Here is a 22,688-nt window from a genome sequence, read left to right as displayed (position 1 = left end):
GATAGAAAATTTCGTATGAGCAGATAGTTACCTTCGCTAAATTACTATGGTGAAGTTCTAGGATATTGAGAACATAAAGTTCAGTTTAAAGCCTGCATCCAAATAAACTCAAATTTGGTCCTGTTTAGAATGAAGCAAAATAGATAGTTTGAGCCGCCCTAATAATGATATCACCAATCACGTAGGAAAGAGAAACATTGTTTTTAAACGTACAACTACGTATTTGTGGACTATACTGGGGTGCAAATGCAAAAAAAAGGTGTTGCAAAATAGTGTTAGGTTTTGAATGCTTGTAGCTTTGTCATTTATAGATGAAATTAAAATATAAATACGTCAATCGATTGGAAATAACTCTACAAATATGCTGAAATAAAAACTTTTCCAATTGTTATGTAATAAACGTTTTTCCCAAACCCAGTCATCATTATCACCTCGTTGCACATCGTTCTGCTTGAACCTGAAAACTTATAAAACAGCATTGCTGTCGTGCCTCTGCTCATGGGCATTCTCTGCTTGACCATCAAGCAGTACAGTTCGGTTTTTACCCGCTCTTTTTTCACGGTGTTTGGTGAAGAATGACACGACCCCAGCAACTAGGTTATTATCCCGATCGATTGGCATCGCAGAAGCTGTTGGTGAACAATCGTTACCCCATACTGGAAAACGACGATGAACCGAAGGTGGAAAAGAAGGAGAAAGTTCCACCGTTCTTCGTTAATGAATTCCCGGAAGGCTTGCGAGAGAAAATCGACGGTAAAAGACTACAGTGTACCATGCGCCTGTGTACTGACGGCCGAGCTGACGGCATCAAGATGATGGTCCCAGCGATGAACCACTACAAGGTCGTCGAGGCGTTGCTGTAGCAGAAAAACGTGGAGTATTTTTCGCACGATATTGAGGCGACCAAGCCGCTCAAGGTGGTCTTTTGCGGTCTTCCCGACATGGAAACAGTCACACTGTCAGATGCATTGAAGCAACATGTTGAAACAACTTACGTCCCCGGAACCGCTTAGTCCCAGAAGGAAACCAGCCTAGTCCCGAGCTGATGGTCTTAAGCCAACGGCAGCTCCTGGGGTGGGCACTCAAGGCCTCTTTTATTGTTATTTATTTATTGTTTATCAGTCAACAGGTAAAATGTTTACCCCAATGACACTTGTTCTACAACTAAATACAAAACTAAGGATGGTGATAAACGAGTGCGACCGAAGATTGCGACGACGTGTGTTGATGTCCAAGAGACTAAGAAGCGTAGGACTGTCAATGTTGCCTTGCAGAAGATCCCCAACAAAGCACGCCACGTTGCGTCTTGCTTCTAGTAATTCCAGATTTATAAGTAGACAGCGGCTTTCATAACTGGGCAGGTTGAATGGATCTCTCCACCTAAGATGACGTAGAGCGAACCGGACGAATTTTCGCTGAACAGCTTCGATGCGTTAAATTTCATTCTGGTAATAAGGAGACCAGACGATAGACGAATACTCCAAGATAGGGCGCACAATTGAGCAGTATAAAGCTTTTAGGCAGTAAACGTCCTTGAACTTTTTTGCAAACGAAATAAAAATCCTAGTTGCGATGAGGCTTTAGACACAACGTACGCGACGTGATCCTTAAAGGTTAATTTAGTATCAACCATAATCCCCAGGTCCTTGACTGTCGAATCACGTTGTAGCATAGCTAAAATGGAAGAGTGATTGCTTGCGGCCAAATGAAATAACCGAACATTTGGACACGTTCAGCGATATTCGATGAATATGGCACCATTCAGTGAAGGCTTCCAGTTGTTGTTGCAGAAAAAAACGCGTCTTGTGGTTGCTTAATCATGTAGTAAAGCTTCAGGTCATCGGCATACGAGAGTTTTAGGCATTTCAAGATGAAATTGACATCGTTCATATACAGCAAGAATAGAAACGGCTCCAAGTGACTTCCTTGGGGAACACCGGACCAAACCGGAAAGGAGGGCGAAACGTGGTCTCCAATTTTGACGGACATACTTCGACCGGTTAGGTAGGATCGAAGCCAGGAAAGCAAGCTACTGTTCATTCCCAGCTTGTCGAATTCAGCAACTGCGATTTGATGATTCATTTTATCAAACGCCGCGGATAAGTCTGTGGAAATAGCGTCTACTTGTTGACCATTTTCTATTTGGCGGATCACGAACGAAGTGAAACAAGTCAAATTAGTTGTCGTCGAACGGTTAGGCATAAATCCGTGCTGATCAACCGAAATGTATAGTGCGTAGTTCTGAACCAGCTTATGCCTAACGATCACCTCAAACAGCTTAGAAGTGGCGCTCAACGCAGCTATGCCCCGATAGTTCGAAACAATCCACTTGCAGCCTTTCTTGAAAACTGGGAAAACATACGACTGCTTCCAGCAGTTTGGGAATACACCAGTAGCCAAAGATAGGTTGAATACTCTTGCTAGTGGTGTTGCAAGTGTATCCGCGCAGCATTTGAGGACAAGCTATGGAATCCCATCCGGACCACATCCCGTGGAGGATTTTAAATCCTTTCCGGCTGATATAACCATATCGTTCGTGATCACGAACTGTAGCCCAGAGGTCGAAATTCGAGGAACATTTCTGGTGGCGACGGCCACATCCTGCGGGTCGATGTGTTCATTAGTGTAAACATTGCTGAATTGAGAACGGAACAGGTCGGCGATGTCAGTGGTGGAATCAGCTTGGAACAATCCGTTGGTCATCGTAGAGGGCAGTCCGGATTTCATCCGTTGCTCATTGACGTAACGCCAAAAACTTCTGGGATTTGTCTTGAAGCGCCTTTGCAGATGGTCCTGATATGCGTTGTACAAACGATTATTAAGTTGGTTGTATTCAGTGCTCGCCGCCATATATCTCGTTCTCGTGGAGTCCGTGCGATACTTGCTATGACGTCTGAGAGCTGCCCGCTTCACAGTCTTAAGATGCTTGAGGTCAGCATTTGACCAGACTGGCTTAGCCGGCTCGTGTCTAGACTTCACGGGAACGAACTGATGACGCAACGAGGTTGGCATCACAATTTTGAAGCACCTCGTCCCAATCGACATGTGCGAGGAACTCGTTCATGCTGTTGAAGTCAGCCTTTCTGAACTCATAGGCGATGCTTTCAGAGGTATCTTGGAAGCGTTGCTGTGGACTTATCTTGAATTCCATCAGTACAGAAGGATGATGCCTGCAGATTTTAACGAGCGGTGATGGAGCTTGTATAACTGTGCTGTGCGCGCAAAGTTCCTCACTGACGAAGCATAGATCAAGCGTACGATTGTTTTCATATGCAATTCCACTCATTTGTCTGAGTCCAGCGGTGCTATACGCATCAAGCAGCTTCCGTGATGCCAGGCTAATCGAGGATCGTGATGTAATCGGGTACAGGGAACCATGTGGACTACGCTGCCAAGAGATCGAGCTCAAGTTGAAATCGCCTAGGATGATAACGTTGTCTCTTGGTCCTAACTGCGAAACCACCCAGTTAAGCGAATCGATATGCTTTTCGATCAAAGATTCATCGTTTACTCGATCAGGGGGAATATACACAACGCATAGGTAGAGTGTTGCATCGACAGTGGAAATTGCGATCCATATTTGCTCAACCGCCGAGCCATCAGGAGAGTCGAGCGTACGGGATTTTAAACTCGAGCAAACAGCCAGCAAAACACCACCTCCAGTGCTTTTGTTGCTATTCGAAGGCGACCGGTCTTGTCGATAAACGGAATATGATTCGCCAAACAACTGATTCGTTGAGGTATGTCCCGGGACGCTAGGGAGGTATGTCCCGGGAACAATTGTGACAAGCAGCACGCACCTGATGCCTGCGAGCTAATGGATGACACAGACCTAAATGTGCCAATTGTAGTGCACATCGGGCAACCAGCAAGGCATGCTCGAAGCAATGAATTGATATCCGCAATGAAGCCCAGAGTTGTGACCTATCACAATCACGATCGCCAAACAGCTGATGGTAGTAACGCTTTGTACATTCCTATCAATGTGCTCGTCGAAGCTCTCTCCATGACCATCCATCAAGTTGACGAAAGAAGTAAAAAGCAACTGGTGAATGTCGTCTTGTGTGTTGGTGAGTGAGCCCAACAGCTTCCGTTTCATGTTGCCTGCTTTGTTTGTAACTTACACTGTTGCGCCTGCCGAGATGAACTTGGAGTGCGTAGGCATTGTTTTCATTTTCTTCTGTCGTTTCGCTTTTTCTCATGATCGTACTGCAGAAGTCTTCACTGTTTTCGTTGTGCCTTTCATCATCAGCAGCGAGTGTAGCGTTTTGCTTGTGAGCAGCGACCATTACTGGTGATTGTTGTTTGCCATGGCTCTAACTCTCACTGCGTGACAAAACGATCTGACAGCAATAGTCGGTTGGTGCGAAGACGAGTGTCACGTGAGTGTCATGATATTTTGCATCACGCAGAATCAACATGGGTGCTGGAAACCAACGGGCAGATTTGTCCTGTCATCCCTCATCGGTGCAAAATTCTGATGCTACCGTCACTTCCTCTCAACAACCTTTTTGCTGCTGCTGCTGCTGCTACATTGGTCCCTGCAACAACCGCTGCACCACCTCCATAAACGAACGAGAACACAGATACTCTGCCTACAACGGCGGAACTTATTACACTCGTGACAGAAGTCATCATGATCCAGCGCACCACCAGAACAGCTTCATGCTGCCGTATCCCTCATCAACAAGTATGGACCGTGTAGCCATCAAAATTGCCAATTGGTACGCTTGCTCGTTCAAGAGCAAGAGTATCGAGTTCATTGAATTCCTCAACGAACGAAACATCGATATCGTCATCATCACCGAAACGCGCCTGATGCCCGAGATTAACGTCTTCCTTCCCGATCTCCGGCTTGTGAAGCTGGATCGAATCAGCTGCGGGGGAGGAGGAGTGGCCATCGCTCTAAGGAAGAACATCTACTGTCGGCTGCTGGTAATCTAAGTTTCTACTCCTGTCGGCCCCATCACCATCGTTGCGGCTTACTGACCCAACAAGTCAACACCATAGACGGGTCGGCAGCAGACCTGCGACGAGATATTGTCAAGCTATCACGACGGCGGGAAAACTTCAGCATCGCTGGCTACCTGAACGCCAAACATTAAGCTTGGGGCAACAACATCTTGAGTCCGGACACTTCCATCCGGTTGAGTAGGTCCGGTTCGCACGCTACCATCAACATCTACATCAGTAACTTGGTGGCCGAAGTGGGTTCCTCGGTGAACCGATTCGAAGTTTCCCGACGCAACTATTGCCACAGGAGCATTTCGTTTGTCTACAATTCGAATTGTCAAACGAGCGATTCGAACTTTCAAACGGGCGGTCAGATCTGTCAAACGAGGTGAGACGCAAACCAAGGCAATATAAATTCTATAAGGGTTCATGTCCTTGCTCATGGTATGACGCGATCGTATGAGTAGATGTCGGTAGTGTTTAAAGTATTTTAAATATGGCGTCTTGGGCGCAAATTTTAAAGTAGCTTGTATGAGCTGTCACGTCGGTTCGTCAGTGGTATCAGCGTACTGGCACAAACGAAGTGACAGACGGAGCGACTTGAAAACTTTGGTAACGAACCTGCTATTGCAATTTTCAGTGTACCACATGGCAAGACTACTACTGGATTGTACCAACAATCAATACGAAACTAACGATTTTAAATTGGCTCACCACTTTAGTAGCCTATTGGTCCCAAGCAAATGATTAACGTACCCTATTCTAGTTGAAATTCTATTACTACACTATGTTTGTTTTGATTCGCTATGAAAGTTTGACAGATAACATCAGGGGTGTGTGGATTCATGCAGAACATGCAGGGGTGTGAAATAGCTTGGGACTGCTTGGGACCGTTGTTCTGGTACTGAGTGAGCCAAAAATAATAATGATTTTCTTCGGGACCCAGTGGTCTTAGAGTTACCTCTATGATTGTACTAGCGTTTTCACCAAATGTACTAGAATACATTGGTTCTATCTCTTTCACTCTACTCAAAACTAAAATGCATAAAAAATGATGCAGATGGACTAGTATTTTTGTTATGATTTGAACAAAGCTGATTTTGTGTGCAATGATCTTTGACAGCGTAATGTTTTAGCGACAATGTTTCACAGTGATAAGTATTCAATGAGATATGTCTGTTTGTCTGTGGCTATATGTTTTCGGGCTTGCTTCTAAAGAATTAAGAATCCCGAATAGAAATTTACATTAGCCCAACGTTTGATTTTGATGTCTACATCAGCATCAAAATCAAATGTATGCCTGATGTCAAACATTAGGAAACATTATGATTTAGTTGTATTTAAGCAACGTAACATGGTGTATACATCAGAAATTTTGGAACAAAATTTTGCCATTCTAATGTCGGTCTGACGTCAAAAATTTCAATCTATTGACATTAGAACCAAACGTTTTAAGGATGTTTTCAGATGTACAAAACGTTAGAACTAAACGTTGTTCGGATGTTTTTTAATGTAAACGTTTTCTGATGTTTTCTAATGTAGATGTTTCCTGATGTTAGAAACAAACGTTTTTGGATGTTTTCAGATGTAAAAAACGTTAGAACTAAACGTTTTTCGGATGTTTTTATATGTAAACGTTTTCTGATGTTTTCTAATGTAGAGGTTTCCTGATGTTAGAATCAAACGTTTTTTGGTTGTTTTCGGATGTAAAAAACGTTAGAACTAAACGTTGTTCGGATGTTTTTATATGTAAATGTATTCTGATGTTTTCTAACGTAGATGCCTCCCGATGCTGGAACCAAACTTTTTTTGATGTTTTCGGAGGTACACAACGTTATAACTAAACGTTGTTCGGATGTTTTCATTTGTTCTTCGTGTTTGTTGTTCTCTGATGTTTTCAGATGTACAAAACGTTTAAAGTAAACGTTGTTTGAATGTTTTCAAATGTAGATGTTTACTAATGTTTTTAGATATACAAAACACTAGAATCTTACTTTTCAAATGCTTTCAATTATATTTACAACACATTAGAATTAGAAACATGATCGTGAAAACACTACACACGCTTGTTGTTAGATTACATCATAAAAATGCGTACATAACAGTCAATGCTGAAGCTAACGTTTCCCACCAGTCAGTTAACTGACCTTAGCTAACCTAATATCATTGCGGCAACTCTCTATGCGGCAGGGGAACTATGCCATTAGCGCGCTAAGAGTTGTTAGACCACTGACATAGGCGCCAATTTGTAGGTGACGAGGCACATGGTGACATTACAGCGAGCTTGACGATTTTTGCAGCATTTTTTTTAGCAAACTACCAGTTAAGGTGTGTAGTGTTTACAAGATCTTGTTTCTAGCTCTAATGCTTTGTACAATTGAAAGTATTGAAAAAGTTAATTCTCATGTTTTGCACAACCGAAACCATCAGAAAACATAAAATTGTACAAAAAAAAGTCATCCATTCTGGTAGACTGTCTCTTAAATGCATAAAGAATAGCCATTGCTTAAGCTCCCGTTTCCCACCAGTCAGTTAACTGACCTTAGCTAACCTAATATCATTGTGGCAACTCTCTATGCGGCAGGGGAACTATGCCATTAGCGCGCTAAGAGTTGTTAGACCACTGACATAGGCGCCTATTCGTGGGTGACGAGGCACTTGGTGACATTACAGCGAGCTTGGCGATTGTTATAGCATTTTGGAGTGAACTACCAGACAATCATGATAATGTGATCGCTGCGCCTCCAGATCTCTCTTTAAATCGACCCGCTGTGCCAATTTGTCAATAATGCATGACACTTTGGACGGGGTTGCTGGCTTGTTTGGTCCACTGTTCGGATATACAAGTGGCAAGCCTTCCCCTTCACGGATCGCTCCAAAAATTGCTGCAAACGAACTGCAAATATATAATAAACAAAATTATTGTGCATGAAAAATATGACAATGGACAATGCTCGAGGAGCACTGGGAGTTTTCGAACGACGCGTGCTTAGGACCATCTTTGGCAGAGGGTATATGAAAATGGTGAATGGAGTAGAAGAATCTAGATAGACCTGGAATTAGGGCGTAACAGCCTTTGTAAACAATGGCTTCTCTTGTTGATTTCACAAACCAACATATCCATCGGGTAGTAGAAGTCTTTCTCTAATCGATGGTGATGTCGATTCGCCTGGGAGAGCCATGACTTCCGCGAAATCATCGAGAGAAGTCATTGATTACAAAAGCTGTTACGCCCTAGTTCTAGCTCTATTTAGGAATGAACCACGAACTGGCGTAACTTTATGGTGAACCCAATATCCAGAAAGTCGCTAAAAGTGGAAGGGTACAATGGGCGGGACACGTTGTAAGAATGCCGGACAACAATCCCACAAAAATGGTGTTTTACTCAAATTCGGCCGGTACAAGACGCAGAAAAGTACAGTGTGCTAGGTGGTTAGACCAAGTGGAGCAAGATGTAGGAAGTGTGGGACGCTCGAGAAATTGGAGACAAGCAGCCAGGGACCGAGTTAGTTGGCGCAACTTGTTGTACAGGTTAGGTTCCGAGGGACGTCGGATCAGCAAAAGTAAAGTAAGTATACAGACAAACAGACATAACACTCGCAAGATGTTCATCGAACAAGCATTTATCGGTCAATTTAAAAGTATCTTAGTTGGTAGTACCGCCACCTGTGGCGCGCATAGTCAATTCCCTTGCGTTTGACGTTTCCACACTACCGCCATCTGTTCAGCGTACTACCCACCACAGTGTACTCAACAGAGGGCGGTAATGTTTTAACGACGATGTTTTACAGTGAGAAATATTCAATGTGTTATGTCTGTTTGTCTGTGGTAAGTATCTTATACGTTGGCTAAATTGTTATCCAAACTGCCTAAAAGTTCGAAGAAATAGTTATTAGATAGTACAGAATTCTAAATTGGCATTATTTATGAAAAATTTACATTAGAATTCTTAAATCTCAGTCTTTCCCTGATTGCGAACCACACTTTAAATTTTATATAAACTTGCGACCCATCTTGTGTACCATCATAAGGCTTGATGAAACTTATTCCGCCCGGAAACATGTTTTTTCGGAATTATGAAGTCATTATAGGGTTAACTACCCCATTTTCGGCCTATTAAGCACAACCCGCACTTAGTCCTTCTTTATCTAGCGCAGTTTAGCACCAAACGGAATGTTATTATTACTGATGGCTTCCAAATTTATTTACCTTTCCGTATGTACCGTAAGATTTGATAAAGAGAAACCAATCGTTGAGATATTGTCAAAAGTCTAACACTGCTTCTTGACACCAAACTCGGCCTACGGATTCTAAACTCGTCCTAGCGCATTGAAACGCCATTGAAACGCCAATGAATTCACTTCGGCCTATCGGATGAAGATTAAACATTGTAATAATCATTGTATGTAGTCTACACCTAAGAGGAAGAGGTGACAATTGGCTTCTTCCTCTTTTATTTCTATCTCTATCTCTATCTTTATCTATCTCTATCTCTATCTTACGCACATGAAATCGACCAATCAGGAAGTGGTTCGCGTTTGACAGAAAAGTGGTTTTTTTTCGCCCCCGTATTGTCACCTCTTCTCTTAGGTCTACACTGGCTTGACGAAATGGAAATAAAGAATAAAGAATGAAGATAAAAATTGATTCGGTCGGAGCGCTTCTTTTGTTTTTGGGAATAATGGGTGCAAACCTTCATATCACGTGTTCTCATTGACTTCGTTCCGTAGCTTATTAACTAAAGTATCGTACCAAATGCATAATTGAATTGACGAACTCTGAAATAATGGATTTCTATTGAAGTTTTCTGCTCGATAGGCCCAAAACGGGCGATTAGGCCGAAGTAGTTCTCTACCCTACGTTATTATGACATTTTGTATTTTTAAGTTACAAGAGGACGTTGCAAAGGATGAGTTTGACGTATGAAACCTGTGCATTTAGTTTTCAGAGAGTCGCAATCAGCGAATTATTCATTAAATCACTTATGGCTGTAAGCTCCAATCGGTATTATCCTCGGATTAAATCCCGATCAAGAATGTCCGGCTGCTTTGATGTCGACATCAGAGTTATTCAACATCCAAACAGGGACGGTATTAAAAGTTAATCCGAGTTGGAGCTTACCGCCATTATTGCGGCTCTCTGAATCCAATATTAGTAGGTTGAAAAAATGGTTTAAAAATGGAACCTAAACCCAAAATTTCATAAATTTTGGTTCACATGAACTATGATAAATCAGTGTTATTACATTTGCAAACATCACCATTTTAGCGGCCCTCGCCATAGAGCGAACTGTCATTCAAAGGATATTAACGTCATCTAATGCAATTTATCGACAATTTAAATCTTGGTTTACAAATCGAGATGAATGTCTATGGGAACGATAAAAATATATTTGTGCTCAGAAAACGAAGCTCGTTCAGATGATGTATAAAAATTTGTTTGTTTTTCGAAATTATACAACCCAATTCCAGGTTTTCCACACGAAACGAAAACTAATGGATACGTATTCGGTTTTCCCATAGGGATACGTATTCGGTTTCCCCATCAGGATACGTATTCGGTTTCCCCATCAGGATCCGTATTCGGTTTCCCCATCAGGATCCGTATTCGGTTTCCCCATCAGGATTTGTATTCGGTTTCCCCATCGGGATCCGTATTCGGTTTCCCCATTGGGACCCGTATTCGGTTTTCCCATCGGGATTCGTATTCGGTTTCCCCATCGGGATCCGTATTCGGTTTCCCTATCGGGATCCGTATTCGGTTTTCCCATTGGGACCCGTATTTGGTTTTCCCATTGGGTTCCGTATTCGGTTTTCCCATCGGGATCCGTATTCGGTTTTCCCATCGGGATCCGTATTCGGTTTCCCCATCGGGATCCGTCTACGGAATCCCCATCGGGATCCGTAATCGGTTTCCCCATTGGGACCCGTATTCGGTTTTCCCATCGGGATCCGTATTCGGTTTCCCCATCGGGATCCGTATTCGGTTTCCCCATTGGGATCCGTATTCGGTTTTCCCATCGGGATTCGTATTCGGTTTCCCCATCGGGATCCGTATTTGGTTTCCCCATCGGGATCCGTATTCGGTTTCCCCATCGGGATCCGTATTCGGTTTTCCCATCGGGATCCGTATTCGGTTTCCCCATTGGGACCCGTATTCGGTTTTCCCATCGGGATCCGTATTCGGTTTCCCCGTCGGGATCCGTCTACGGAATCCCCATCGGGATCCGTATTCGGTTTCCCGATTGGGACCCGTATTTGGTTTTCCCATTGGGATCCGTATTCGGTTTTCCTATCTGGATCCGTATTCGGTTTCCCCATCGGGATCCGTATTCGGTTTTCCCATCGGGATCCGTATTCGGTTTCCCCATTGGGACCCGTATTCGGTTTTCCCATCGGGATCCGTATTCGGTTTCCCCATTGGGACCCGTATTCGGTTTTCCCATCGGGATCCGTATTCGGTTTCCCCGTCGGGATCCGTCTACAGAATCCCCATCGGGATCCGTATTCGGTTTCCCGATTGGGACCCGTATTTGGTTTTCCCATTGGGATCCGTATTCGGTTTTCCCATCAGGATCCGTATTCGGTTTCCCCATTGGGTTGCGTATTCGGTTTTCCCATCGGGATTCATATTCGGTTTCCCCATCGGGATCCGTATTCGGTTTCCCCATCGGGATCCGTATTCGGTTTTCCCATCGGGATCCGTATTCGGTTTCCCCATTGGGACCCGTATTCGGTTTTCCCATCGGGATCCGTATTCGGTTTCCCCATTGGGACCCGTATTCGGTTTTCCCATCGGGATCCGTATTCGGTTTCCCCGTCGGGATCCGTCTACGGAATCCCCATCGGGATCCGTATTCGGTTTCCCGATTGGGACCCGTATTTGGTTTCCCCATTGGGTTCCGTATTCGGTTTTCCCATCGGGATCCGTATTCGGTTTCCCCATCGGGATCCGTATTCGGTTTCCCCATCGGGATCCGTATTCGGTTTTCCCATCGGGATCCGTATTCGGTTTCCCCATTGGGACCCGTATTCGGTTTTCCCATCGGGATCCGTATTCGGTTTCCCCGTCTGGATCCGTCTACGGAATCCCCATCGGGATCCGTATTCGGTTTCCCGATTGGGACCCGTATTTGGTTTTCCCATTGGGATCCGTATTCGGTTTTCCCATCAGGATCCGTATTCGGTTTCCCCATTGGGTTCCGTATTCGGTTTTCCCATCGGGATCCGTATTCGGTTTCCCCATCGGGATCCGTATTCGGTTTCCCCGTCGGGATCCGTCTACGGAATCCCCATCGGGATCCGTATTCGGTTTCCCGATTGGGACCCGTATTTGGTTTTCCCATTGGGATCCGTATTCGGTTTTCCTATCTGGATCCGTATTCGGTTTCCCCATCGGGATCCGTATTCGGTTTCCCCGTCGGGATCCGTCTACGGAATCCCCATCGGGATCCGTATTCGGTTTCGCCATTGGGACCCGTATTCGGTTTTCCCATCGGGATCCGTATTCGGTTTCCCCATCGGGATCCGTCTACGGAATCCCCATCGGGCTCCGTTTACGGAACCCGTCATCGGGCTTGTAGCTTTTAGTAAATACACTGACTAACCTGCAGTATGTCGAGAGATCTGGCTGCAAACTCCCCGCCCGGGATCCAGCTTCGGATTCCCTACCGGGATTCGGCTTGGGACTGGTACTTTCCTAAAAAAAAAACATAATTACATTACATTAAATTAATAAATTCACATTTACTTACCAGAAAAACATTGCATCGCCACCAAAACTCGCGACGGACACATTTTCGGCACTTTCCCGGGCTAATTCGTATTCAAATCAAACTTTTCCCACTGCGAAAAAAAACTGTACACGGCCAATGAGATCAACGCAAATTTGAGTACAGTGTACTCAATATCGAAAAAGTGCAGGATGAGTAAATTTGCCGCATGTTTTCCTGTGGAAAACCTCAAAAATCTGCCCTAAAATAAGGAAAATTTACGAGAATCCAGAGAATCCAATCTTTGCTTTTCTCATATTCGGAACATGAGGGAAATTAATTCAAAACTGAGTTCCTGCACTTTTTGCGATTTATGAGTGAACTAACCTCAAATTAGGGTCGTTCTCATTCGCCGTGTAGTGCTGACTCAGGAGGACAAAACAAACTTTGCATGCGGCGAGAGACCGAGGGACAACAATTTACATCGTGATGAACTTTGATTCTAATGTAACGTTTGGTTCTGTTGTCATTGGATGTATTCTGATGTTTTATGCGTGCAACAAATTACATCGTGATGATGTTTGATTCTAATGTAACGTTAGGTTCGGTTGTCATTGGATGTATTCTGATGTTTTATGCGTGCAACAAATTACATCGTGATGATGTTTGATTCTAATGTAACGTTAGGTTCTGTTGTCATTGGATGTATTCTGATGTCAAATTTTACATCGTCAAGACGTTTGATTCTGATGTAACGTTTGAGGCTAATGTATTTTTATGTACTTGGACGTCACACTGAAGTCTGAATACATTAAGGTTACAGCAATACACGTTAAAATTTAATGTATTGAAGATGTCTGCTGATGTTTCCTACATTACAATTTCTATTCGGGATGTTAGACAACATTTCGCATCATGAGATTTGATTGAAGACAGATTTGGTTCACTTCCCTTAGGGTGTCCGGAACATGTCCGGATGTGGCCAATATAGTTCTTACGACCATCAATCTGGCCGCCAACGGTTATGGCTTTGAGTTCTCATGTGATTTGATGTATCGCATGATGGATTTTGTTCGCGGGGGATACCCGAAACATGTCCGGGTGTGGCCAACATGGTGCTGAATACTCCTCATGGCTCTCATTGATCCTATTTTAGAATTCTCATGTGAATTGATGTATCGCATGGTGGGTTTGGCACGTTTTTGAAAGTTTCGGGTCTGAAGCCGGAATATATTCCGGACATAGCTGTGGAACCAGTGGAACAATTCCAAAAACATTCAATAACGTTAAAAGTGACCATGGCATCCTCGATGGTATCTTTCTACTCCTTGAGAATCAAAGCACATCCAAGCAATCTAACACCATCATCTGATAGATCAAACTCCTTTTATCGAATGGTATTGTTGTGGGCGGACCGAAGCGGACCGAGTTATCACAGGGCGCAAGCGGACACACACGTGTTGGCTTCGGAAGGATCGAAAATAAATACGCACGGCACTTCACGAAATAACAGACTAAACTTTACTATTGTTGTTGTTATGTACACATTAAACATATAGTGTTGCCAGAAGAGCCGTCATGCACATATAAGTGCCATAAAAGTTTATGTATGGTGAGGAGTAAAACAATGTAAATACCTTCACTCCTCCTCAATGGTTAGACCTCACCATACCAAAATGGTCCGCAAACTGTCGATGCATTACAAAACCTAACGGCTTCGTAAGGATATCTGCTGACATCTGGTCCGTAGGGCAGTGCTGTAGCACTACTTCCCCTATGTCGCATAGATCCTTGACAAAATGGTGCTTGGCTTCAATGTGCTTTGATCGCTTGCTTGATCTTTCCGAACGTGCGAAACTCAAACAGCCCTGATTGTCTTCGTTGATCACTGTTGCTTTCACCTGTTTTTCACCAAAGTCTTCGAGTAGTCACTTCAGCCACATAACTTTCTAACACGTTTCAGCCAGAGCAACATACTCAGCTTCCATCGTCGAAAGCGTCACACAAGACTGCCGACGACTCACCCAGCATACTGTTCATACTCCGTAGAACACAACGTATCCTGTGGTCGATTTCTTTGTGCTTTTGTCTCCTGCCCAGTCCGAATCCGAAAATACCACCAAATATTTAGCCTTTTTGCCTCCAAACTGCAGTTTCCAGTTCATCGTTTCGTTCAGCGCTTCGCAGCGGTCCAATCAGCCGGGAGCACTGAATTTCCGACCAAGAATCCCGACACTTGTCGCTTTGTCCGGGCGTGCCCACACCGCAACATATAGTAGTGCACCTACCACGCTTCTGTACTTCGTACCTTCTTCGAATGGTTTGCTGTCAACCTCATCCTTCAGCCCTGATCCATGGGCGTTCTTGCTGTCTTTGCTTCGCTAAGACTTGTTCTGGCAACCAGTTGTTCAATGTAGTTGGTAAAACTCACACTGAACACGCCATTCACATCGCCGATAATAACTATTTCGAAATGCTGACTCAGCTGCTTCTGAACACGATCGATTTCATCCTCGCTCTCACATCCGATCAGAAAATCATCCACGTAAACGATTAGGTAGATTTTCTTATCGTTTCTGGTTGCCATGAACAGACACGGACCCGCGCAACTTGCTTGGAAACCCATTTGTGTCAGGACACCGGTTAGCTTCCGGTTCCAACATCGAGCTGACTGTTTCAGTCCGTATATGCTCCTACGAAGTTGGCAAACAATCTCCTCCTTTCCGTGAACCTCGTAGCCAGGTGGTTGACGCATATAGATTTATTCTTCGATTTCTCCATAGAGATACGCGGTGCGGACATCCAAGTGCTTCAACGCCATTGCTCTCTTTCCAGCCAGGGACAACAGGACTCTGAGTGTAGCATATTTGGTCACAGGGGTGAACATTTCATCGTAATCGACGCCTTAGCACTGAGTGAATCCCTGCGCGACGATCCTTGCTTTGTAGCGGACGACTTCATTTGATTCGCTTCCTTCCACGAAAATCGATCCGGACTGGACACTGCTTGCTTGTACGTCGCTGGTTCCTGCACCTTCTGTGTCACAACACCTACCACATAATCCGACAAACGGCTCGGTAGCGCGCCTCCGATACCACTGTTCATACGGAGTCTCATCAACCGATCGTAATGGAAGTCGGTTCTACAAATAAGCAGCCGTTAGTACGGCCTCGCCCCAGAACCGCTTATCCAAACCCGCATCAAGGAGCATCGTCGTCGTCATTTCTTGTTGCGACCGGTTCTTCCGCTCAGCTACACCATTCTGCTGCACACCGCTGTGGTGTACTGTGCCTTAATTCCCTCATGTGTGAAGAAATTATTTAACTCCTTGTTCGCATACTCGCCTCCACCGTCTGAGCGAATAATACGCGGCTTTCGGTTGAACAAATTTGTCACGTACCGAACCTTTACCTTCTCCGGCGTTTCCGACTTCTTCTCGAGCAAATAGACGACCGTAAGGCGACTAAAGTCATCTATCATCGTCATCAAGAACCGTTTACCACAGGGCGTCGTTGTCCGCATTGGTCCACACAAGTCGGTGTGAACCAGACCCAAGACTTGAGTCGACTTCCTTTCCGCTTCCTTTGGAGTCGGGTTTCATGTCATCTGCCCTTCTAGACAAGGTTCGCAACATACCGATACCAAGTTTCTCGTCACGAATCCTACCAATAACACCACCCAAGTAACCAAAAGTTCTGATAAAAGGCTATTTGTGGCTTAAGCAGCTTGGTTGGTGGTGGTCTATAGAATTCTAAGCAGCCTCATATTTAAGTCGTTATAAGAACTTGAAAGTTCCGATATCATAATTCTGGCTTCTGGCGGAACTTGAACTGAACTTTCAGAAAATAAAATCAAAAAGGTTTTTGTCCTCTACACCACAATTCTATGTTTAGTTCGCACTTTTATGAAAGTTATTTCTAAAGGCAGGTATTATTAATGTGTATTGTGATTTATCAGGATTAGTAGTAGAATTGGAGCTGTTTGAAGAATTAAACCCAGTCTTTCAGCGTGCGAGCCCCAGCACGAACCGCTGCGTCATCTGAGATATAATAAAGTGAACTGTTGTCCCGCCTACTGTTGGAGTTTTCAGTGCCATCTGACTGACTTGAATACGAAACACAACACCTTGATGAATTTTAAATTGATGTTTGCCCGCCTACTATTCCAACGCATTTGTGGCGCAGTGGTTAGCGTTCGCAGATCGCATGCCGAATACTACACGGGTTCGAATCCAGGACATAAGTTTTTAATTATTTTTTTTATGTTTGAATAGAATGTTGATGCACTGCATAAATATAAGAATTATGATTTATTCAGGCCACTGATCATTTCATAATTACGTACATTAAATTTTGTTACTAATAAAGACTTGTGCGGATTGCTTCATGTGGCTTGAAAGTTCTGTCGGAACTTTACTTGAATTTTATGGAACTTGAAAGTTCTGTCGGAACTTTATTTTAATTTTATGGAACTTGAAAGTTCTGTCGGGACTTCATTCGAACTTTATGGAACTTGAATGTTCTGTCGGAACTTTATTTGAACTTTATGGAACTTGAAAGTTCTGTCGGGACTTTATTCGAACTTTATGGAACTTGAAAGTTCTGTCGGGATTTTATTCGAACTTTATGGAACTTAAAAGTTCTGTCGGAATTTTATTTGAACTTTATGGAACTTGAAAGTTCTGTCGGGACTTTATTCGAATTTTATGGAACTTGAAAGTTCTGTCGGAACTTTATTTGAACTTTATGGAACTTGAAGGTTCGGTCGGAACTTTATTTGAACTTTACGGAACTTGGAAGTGATTTTAATCGTTGAATGCGGCACTTTTGGTTACTTGGGCAGGGTTCCTATGCCCGAAACGTCGATGCCACTGATGCTGGCAATTAAGGTTGTGTGCCTAACCTTGAACTTTCTGTGATCTATATTGTTAATAAAGTATATTTGGCAACCTTAAAACCCTGCATCAATCTTTACCTAACAGGAAGAGTAGACAATAGGGGGGCCATTTTTGAGCCCATTTTCTGTCAAACGCGAACCAGCGTCTGATTAGTCGGGTGAACGCGAGAATTTTTACAACAGGGAATCTATTTTCTTATATTTTGCCAGTCGACTGCGTCGCCCATATTAATGAAATAGTTTTTGCACGGTCGTTTCGCGAGAGAAGAACATGTCACAGACATAAAGAAGCCAGTTGCCTCCTTTTCCTCTTAGGTCTTTACCTGCATACTGCGGACTCACTGTGCTTGTCACTTGGGAGCCAGTGTGAACTGTCAAACGGGAGCCAAACATAGACGAGTGCACGGATGGATTTGAGTTCACTCACTCGACAAAACGTGACACAACAGCGGGGCCCTGTTTACTAAAAATGAACACATGAATAATACTCACGTAACATTTGAAACGGGCCTATCAACTTTTGTACAAAAAACTTGATAAGTCCTCTTCGCGCGAACCGAATAAACCCACGCAAACTTACAACACCTTCGGATAGGGAAATTTTCCTCCTTCCCGATAAGTGCTCTTGGTTTGCGTGGGCGTACTTCGGTTATGGTGAAAAGGACCTAGCAAGTTTTTTACAAAAGTTGATAGGCCCTTTTCAAATGTTACGCGAGCATTATCCATGTGTTCATTTTTAGTAAACAGGGCCCCGCTGTTGTGTCACTTTTTTTTTCAGTAGATGAACAAAAGTTCACCCGTGCACTCGTCAATTCAGAAGCAACAAATGCAGTTACTGTTCTTATCCATCGTCAAGCATTGTAATTTCATAAAAATGATCCATTATTTTTCATAACACATTCTTAATTTTAAGCTCAAGGACAAAAACCAGCAGGCTCAGTGTTGAAAGCAAAAAAAAACAGCATAGTTTTTATGACTCAGCAGACTTTTCATGATAGAGTCATGGGGGCTCGAGCCCTCCTGGCCAAGAGCTTTTTGCGGGATTCAACTGAGAACGAGCAAAACAATTTTAAACTTAAGAAAATTTTAAGCAGTTTTTCATTGGCTTGCAAAATGAAATCAAACGACTCCGCAGAATAGTCGCTATATCCTCGAAAACCAATTGAGCTGTCAACTAGCGGAAGCAATCGAGTAAATCACGATCAACAACAGAAAAGAGCACATCAGCTATTGCGTACAAAACTTCGGAAACCCTTTTCTCGTGAGTCGAGGCTCGCCTACGCAAATTAACACCAACTTTGGGTTGAGGAAAGTTTCCCCTATCCGATGATGCTGGTAATTTGCGTTCGATTTGTGAGGAAAGAATAACCAACGTTTTGTTTATAAAAGTTGATAGTACCTTTTCAATTGTCGGTCTAAAATATATTGAATTATTTCCGCTTTTTGATAGATCGAAGTTCTATCCGCCAGACTATGAATACAGCGAGTATACTCCGCAGTACCCAGGTCTTTAACATATTTTTGCACAGGCTCATATTTTAGGGATATGAAACCATCGGGGGAGGGTGACCTTTTAGAAATAAAATACATTTTACAGAACAAAGCACCCCAATTGTCATTAACCATTCGTCGACCTTAAATTTGTTTCATGTTAACAATACGCCTTTCCCACCTTCATTCCAGCTCTACAAACTCAATCAACCCACCCCAGTACGGTACACGGTGGTACTCAGCAACGCACGACGCACTAATAGTGTTCGCTGTACCCTCCCCCCACGTGCTCCGATGTATGTTTGCTGTTCCATTCATGATGGTAATGGTTGCCCATAACAGCTGCCGCGAGTAGCAAGTCGCGGCATCGTCGCGGGGTTGCACAATGTCGAACGGCTTCACCGTCGTCGCAGTTTGGCGTGGGAAGTCTTCAAACCGTCGTCGCCGTCACCGTCATCATTCTCACTGCTGCCGTTGTTGTTGAACTGTTGTCCCCCTTGACTGCGCTCTGTTTGTCTCGGATCAACAGCAACCGGGTCACCGTGTGAAGTGGAATCGGTGCGTGTGCGTGGAACTATTAGATTAGGCAGAGTTTTTCTCAGAATGACTACCACCGAGATTAAGATTCCTCAGATCAACCCACCGGCGACGCTGGCGGCCGGTGCTGAGGGCAAGGAACTCAACGGTATAGTGTTCGAATCCTTTAGCCATACCGGAACGATACTGAAAGGCCTGAACGAGCTGCGCCTGAAGGGAGTGCTGGTGGACGTGACACTGCGAACCGATGGGAAGGTTTTTCGGGTGAGTATCATAATTTCTCAACCACAACGAAACCAGTGCAGCGCAGCTAATTAATTTGGAGGTTTCTGATGAGCTGTGGACGGTGCATCGAGCGCAGCATCAAAATAAATTAGAATTGCATAATTTTCTTCTCTGTTTGTGGTGCTCTCGTGTCGACATGGTGCCCAAATTGTTCCATTCCTCATTGTTTGCATTGTTGTTAAATGGCTTAAATTGGTCATTATGATACATGATCTCCGTTTGGGCGGTTTGAATCACTCTCTGCTTCTTTCTGTTTGGAGTCATGGTTACATTTTTCGCACCATCAAAAGTTGAAGGTGTTTTTCTTTTATGCAATCAGAAACCGTTATCATACTTAGCTCGTTCAATCCATTTCCCCCACAGGCCCATCGTGCCGTCCTGTCCGCGTGCAGCGAATACTTCAGAGCCATGTTCTCGGACCATACTCGCGAATCTCGCCTCAGTGAAATTAACCTGCGCCACATTTCCCCACTGGGAATCGAACTGCTATTGGACTACATCTACACATCCAAACTGGCCCTGAATCTGGCCAACATCCAGGAGGTTCTATCGGCGGCCAGCTACATCCAGCTGGAATCCGTTGTGGAAGCTTGCCTAAACTACCTGGACCAGCAGCTGGATCTGGACAACTACATCGACGTGTTGATCATCTCGGAAATGTACTCGCTGAAACGGCTGAATCACAAGGTGTACCGCTTCATCTGCCACCACTTGAATGTGATATCCAAATCGCCGGAATTCTTTCGGCTTAGCGAGAGGCAAATAGAACTGATCTTGGCCGGAGACTATCCGGTGACCTGTACGGAGATTGAAGTGCTGGGGATACTACTGCGGTGGATTCAAGCAAACTGTGATGAACCGACATCATCGTCGATGACGAATGTGACTGCAGCCAACTATCGACAGTTGATACGGAACAACATCCGGTTCATGGACATTTCGCTGCAGGAGCTGTACAACCTGCTCTGTTCGGAGGAGTTCCAGTTTCGGTGGATCGATAGGTATGAGAGTTTTGACAAATTCAGTCCTTTTTTAAATATCGAAAATTCCCATTCCAGATACGAACTGTATGACTTCATCATGAAGATTGGCGAACAGCAGTGCATCAAGTACAAGATATCCCCGCTGAACAAGATTCAAAACTACCGTGGATTGGAGCTGGCGGTCATCAAAATCGGTGGCTTCGACCTGTCGGGAATTACTAATGAGATTACCTATTGCTTTCCGGGCGATGGCGGCCAGTCTCAGCCGTCGTCATCCTCATCGTCCTCCTCGTTGTCGTCATCGTCCTCTTCGTCGACGGTGGGCAGGCTAAAGCTAAACAGAAACCATTCCGGCTCGGAGAGTGGCAGTGCAACTACTAGGGGAGATGCTGTGACGATTCGATTCGTGGATCGACCGAAACGGAAGGACGTGAGACTGAACGGAAAGTGGCGCTACCTGACGACGATTCCGCACATTAAACAGAGCAATTTCGGAGTGGTGGTGCTGAACAACCATTTGTATGTGATCGGAGGTTGTTATGATATTTCGCTGGAGGAGTACATCCACCCGTTCGGATTCCGGTTCTGTCCGATCAAAAACAAATGGGAAACGATCGCTCCACTGCAGCAAGATCGATGTAGGTTTTCGTTGAACGTAGTGGGTCATAGTTTGATCGCCGTCGGAGGGAACAGCGAAATGGATGATGATGGAGATAGATCGGTGTCGACTTGCGAACAGTACGACCCCGTGGCGGATAAGTGGACTTATATTGAATCCTTGCCGGAGTATCGGACGCAACATGCTGGCGCTGCCTTCGGGGCTACGTTGTACATTTCAGGCGGCTTGGATCTGTACGGAGGAGCGTTGAACAGCTTGTGGAGCTACTATAGTTTCAACGAGAAGTGGGAGAAGCTTCCGAATATGTTGCACCCCCGAGCGGACCATGTCATGTTCACGATCAATCGGAAGCTGTACGTCTGTGGAGGATGGTATGAAGTTAACGGGCAACGTGTATTGGCCGAAAGTATCGATTGTTACGATTTGTTCAGCAAGAGCCCTGCATGGCATCAAGTGACGCGGATTCCGACTCCGAAGTACCATGCCGGAATCGTGGCTGTCCAGGAGAAGATCTACATCATCGGAGGGTTCTGTTCGGATGATATCTTCCGCCATACGGCGGCTAGCGTAGAGTGCTACGACGTAACCGAAGATCGGTGGTACAACTTGAAGAAGTATCCGAAGAACATCTGGGAGCACACTTGTGCCAATTTGTACATCCCCAAGTACCGGGATGATATGGAGGTGATCGACGATAACGGTGAGGAGGAAGGCGATGACGATGAAGATGATGAAGACAGTGATAATGCTAGCAGTACTGCCATCTGAACTAGATACTCTCTACAACAGTTTTAGTATTAGGGAAACATTTATTTATTAATAAAGCACATATTTATTGACAGAATGGATCAGACAGACATATTTGTGGAAAATTAGGGAACATTACGCCACACTCCCTGCTCGATGACCCAGTCAACATATTTGGCAACCCATGTGTAAAGACCAGCGAGATTTGCGCCACCACATCCAACCCCGGACGATACCACTCCGACAAGGTAGTACTGATCATCGCGATGCATTACCAGTGGTCCACCTGAATCGCCCTGACACGCATCAGTAGCTTTGCCCTCTTCATTAAGGTCTCCCAGGGCACACAGATGGCCATCCGTTATGTTGAGTCTTCTTATTTTGCTTATTCCATCAAAACGCTGCTGACATTCGGTGCGAAGCACCGGTCGAACAATTCCTTTGAGAAGTACCGTGGAAACGTCAT

General features: G+C 44.4%; 2 protein-coding genes across 2 annotated transcripts in view; one reads left to right on the top strand and one right to left on the bottom strand.

The window, feature by feature from the left end:
• The window catches only part of LOC135707156 (kelch-like protein 13), a 27,900-nt gene extending 5,591 nt beyond the window's left edge, over positions 1-22,309 (top strand). Inside the window, exons 2-4 of the mRNA XM_065228897.1 lie at positions 19,244-19,852; positions 20,237-20,874; positions 20,932-22,309. Coding sequence (XP_065084969.1) covers positions 19,655-19,852; positions 20,237-20,874; positions 20,932-22,243 — 2,148 coding nt within the window. The 5' untranslated portion in view covers positions 19,244-19,654 and the 3' untranslated portion in view covers positions 22,244-22,309. The remainder of the gene's footprint in view (positions 1-19,243; positions 19,853-20,236; positions 20,875-20,931) is intronic.
• LOC135707167 (trypsin-1-like) overlaps positions 22,301-22,688 on the bottom strand; it is a 64,626-nt gene continuing 64,238 nt past the window's right edge. The window contains exon 3 of the mRNA XM_065228914.1: positions 22,301-22,688. Coding sequence (XP_065084986.1) covers positions 22,348-22,688 — 341 coding nt within the window. The 3' untranslated portion in view covers positions 22,301-22,347.

The sequence above is a fragment of the Ochlerotatus camptorhynchus genome, unplaced genomic scaffold (assembly GCF_037179485.1).
Source record: "Ochlerotatus camptorhynchus isolate MF236.1 unplaced genomic scaffold, CSIRO-AGI_Acam_v1.1 ptg000304l, whole genome shotgun sequence".
Classification (NCBI taxonomy): Eukaryota; Metazoa; Arthropoda; class Insecta; order Diptera; family Culicidae; genus Ochlerotatus; species Ochlerotatus camptorhynchus.
Note: the sequence above shows the minus strand (reverse complement) of the source record. Positions and strands in the feature narration are given on the sequence as shown.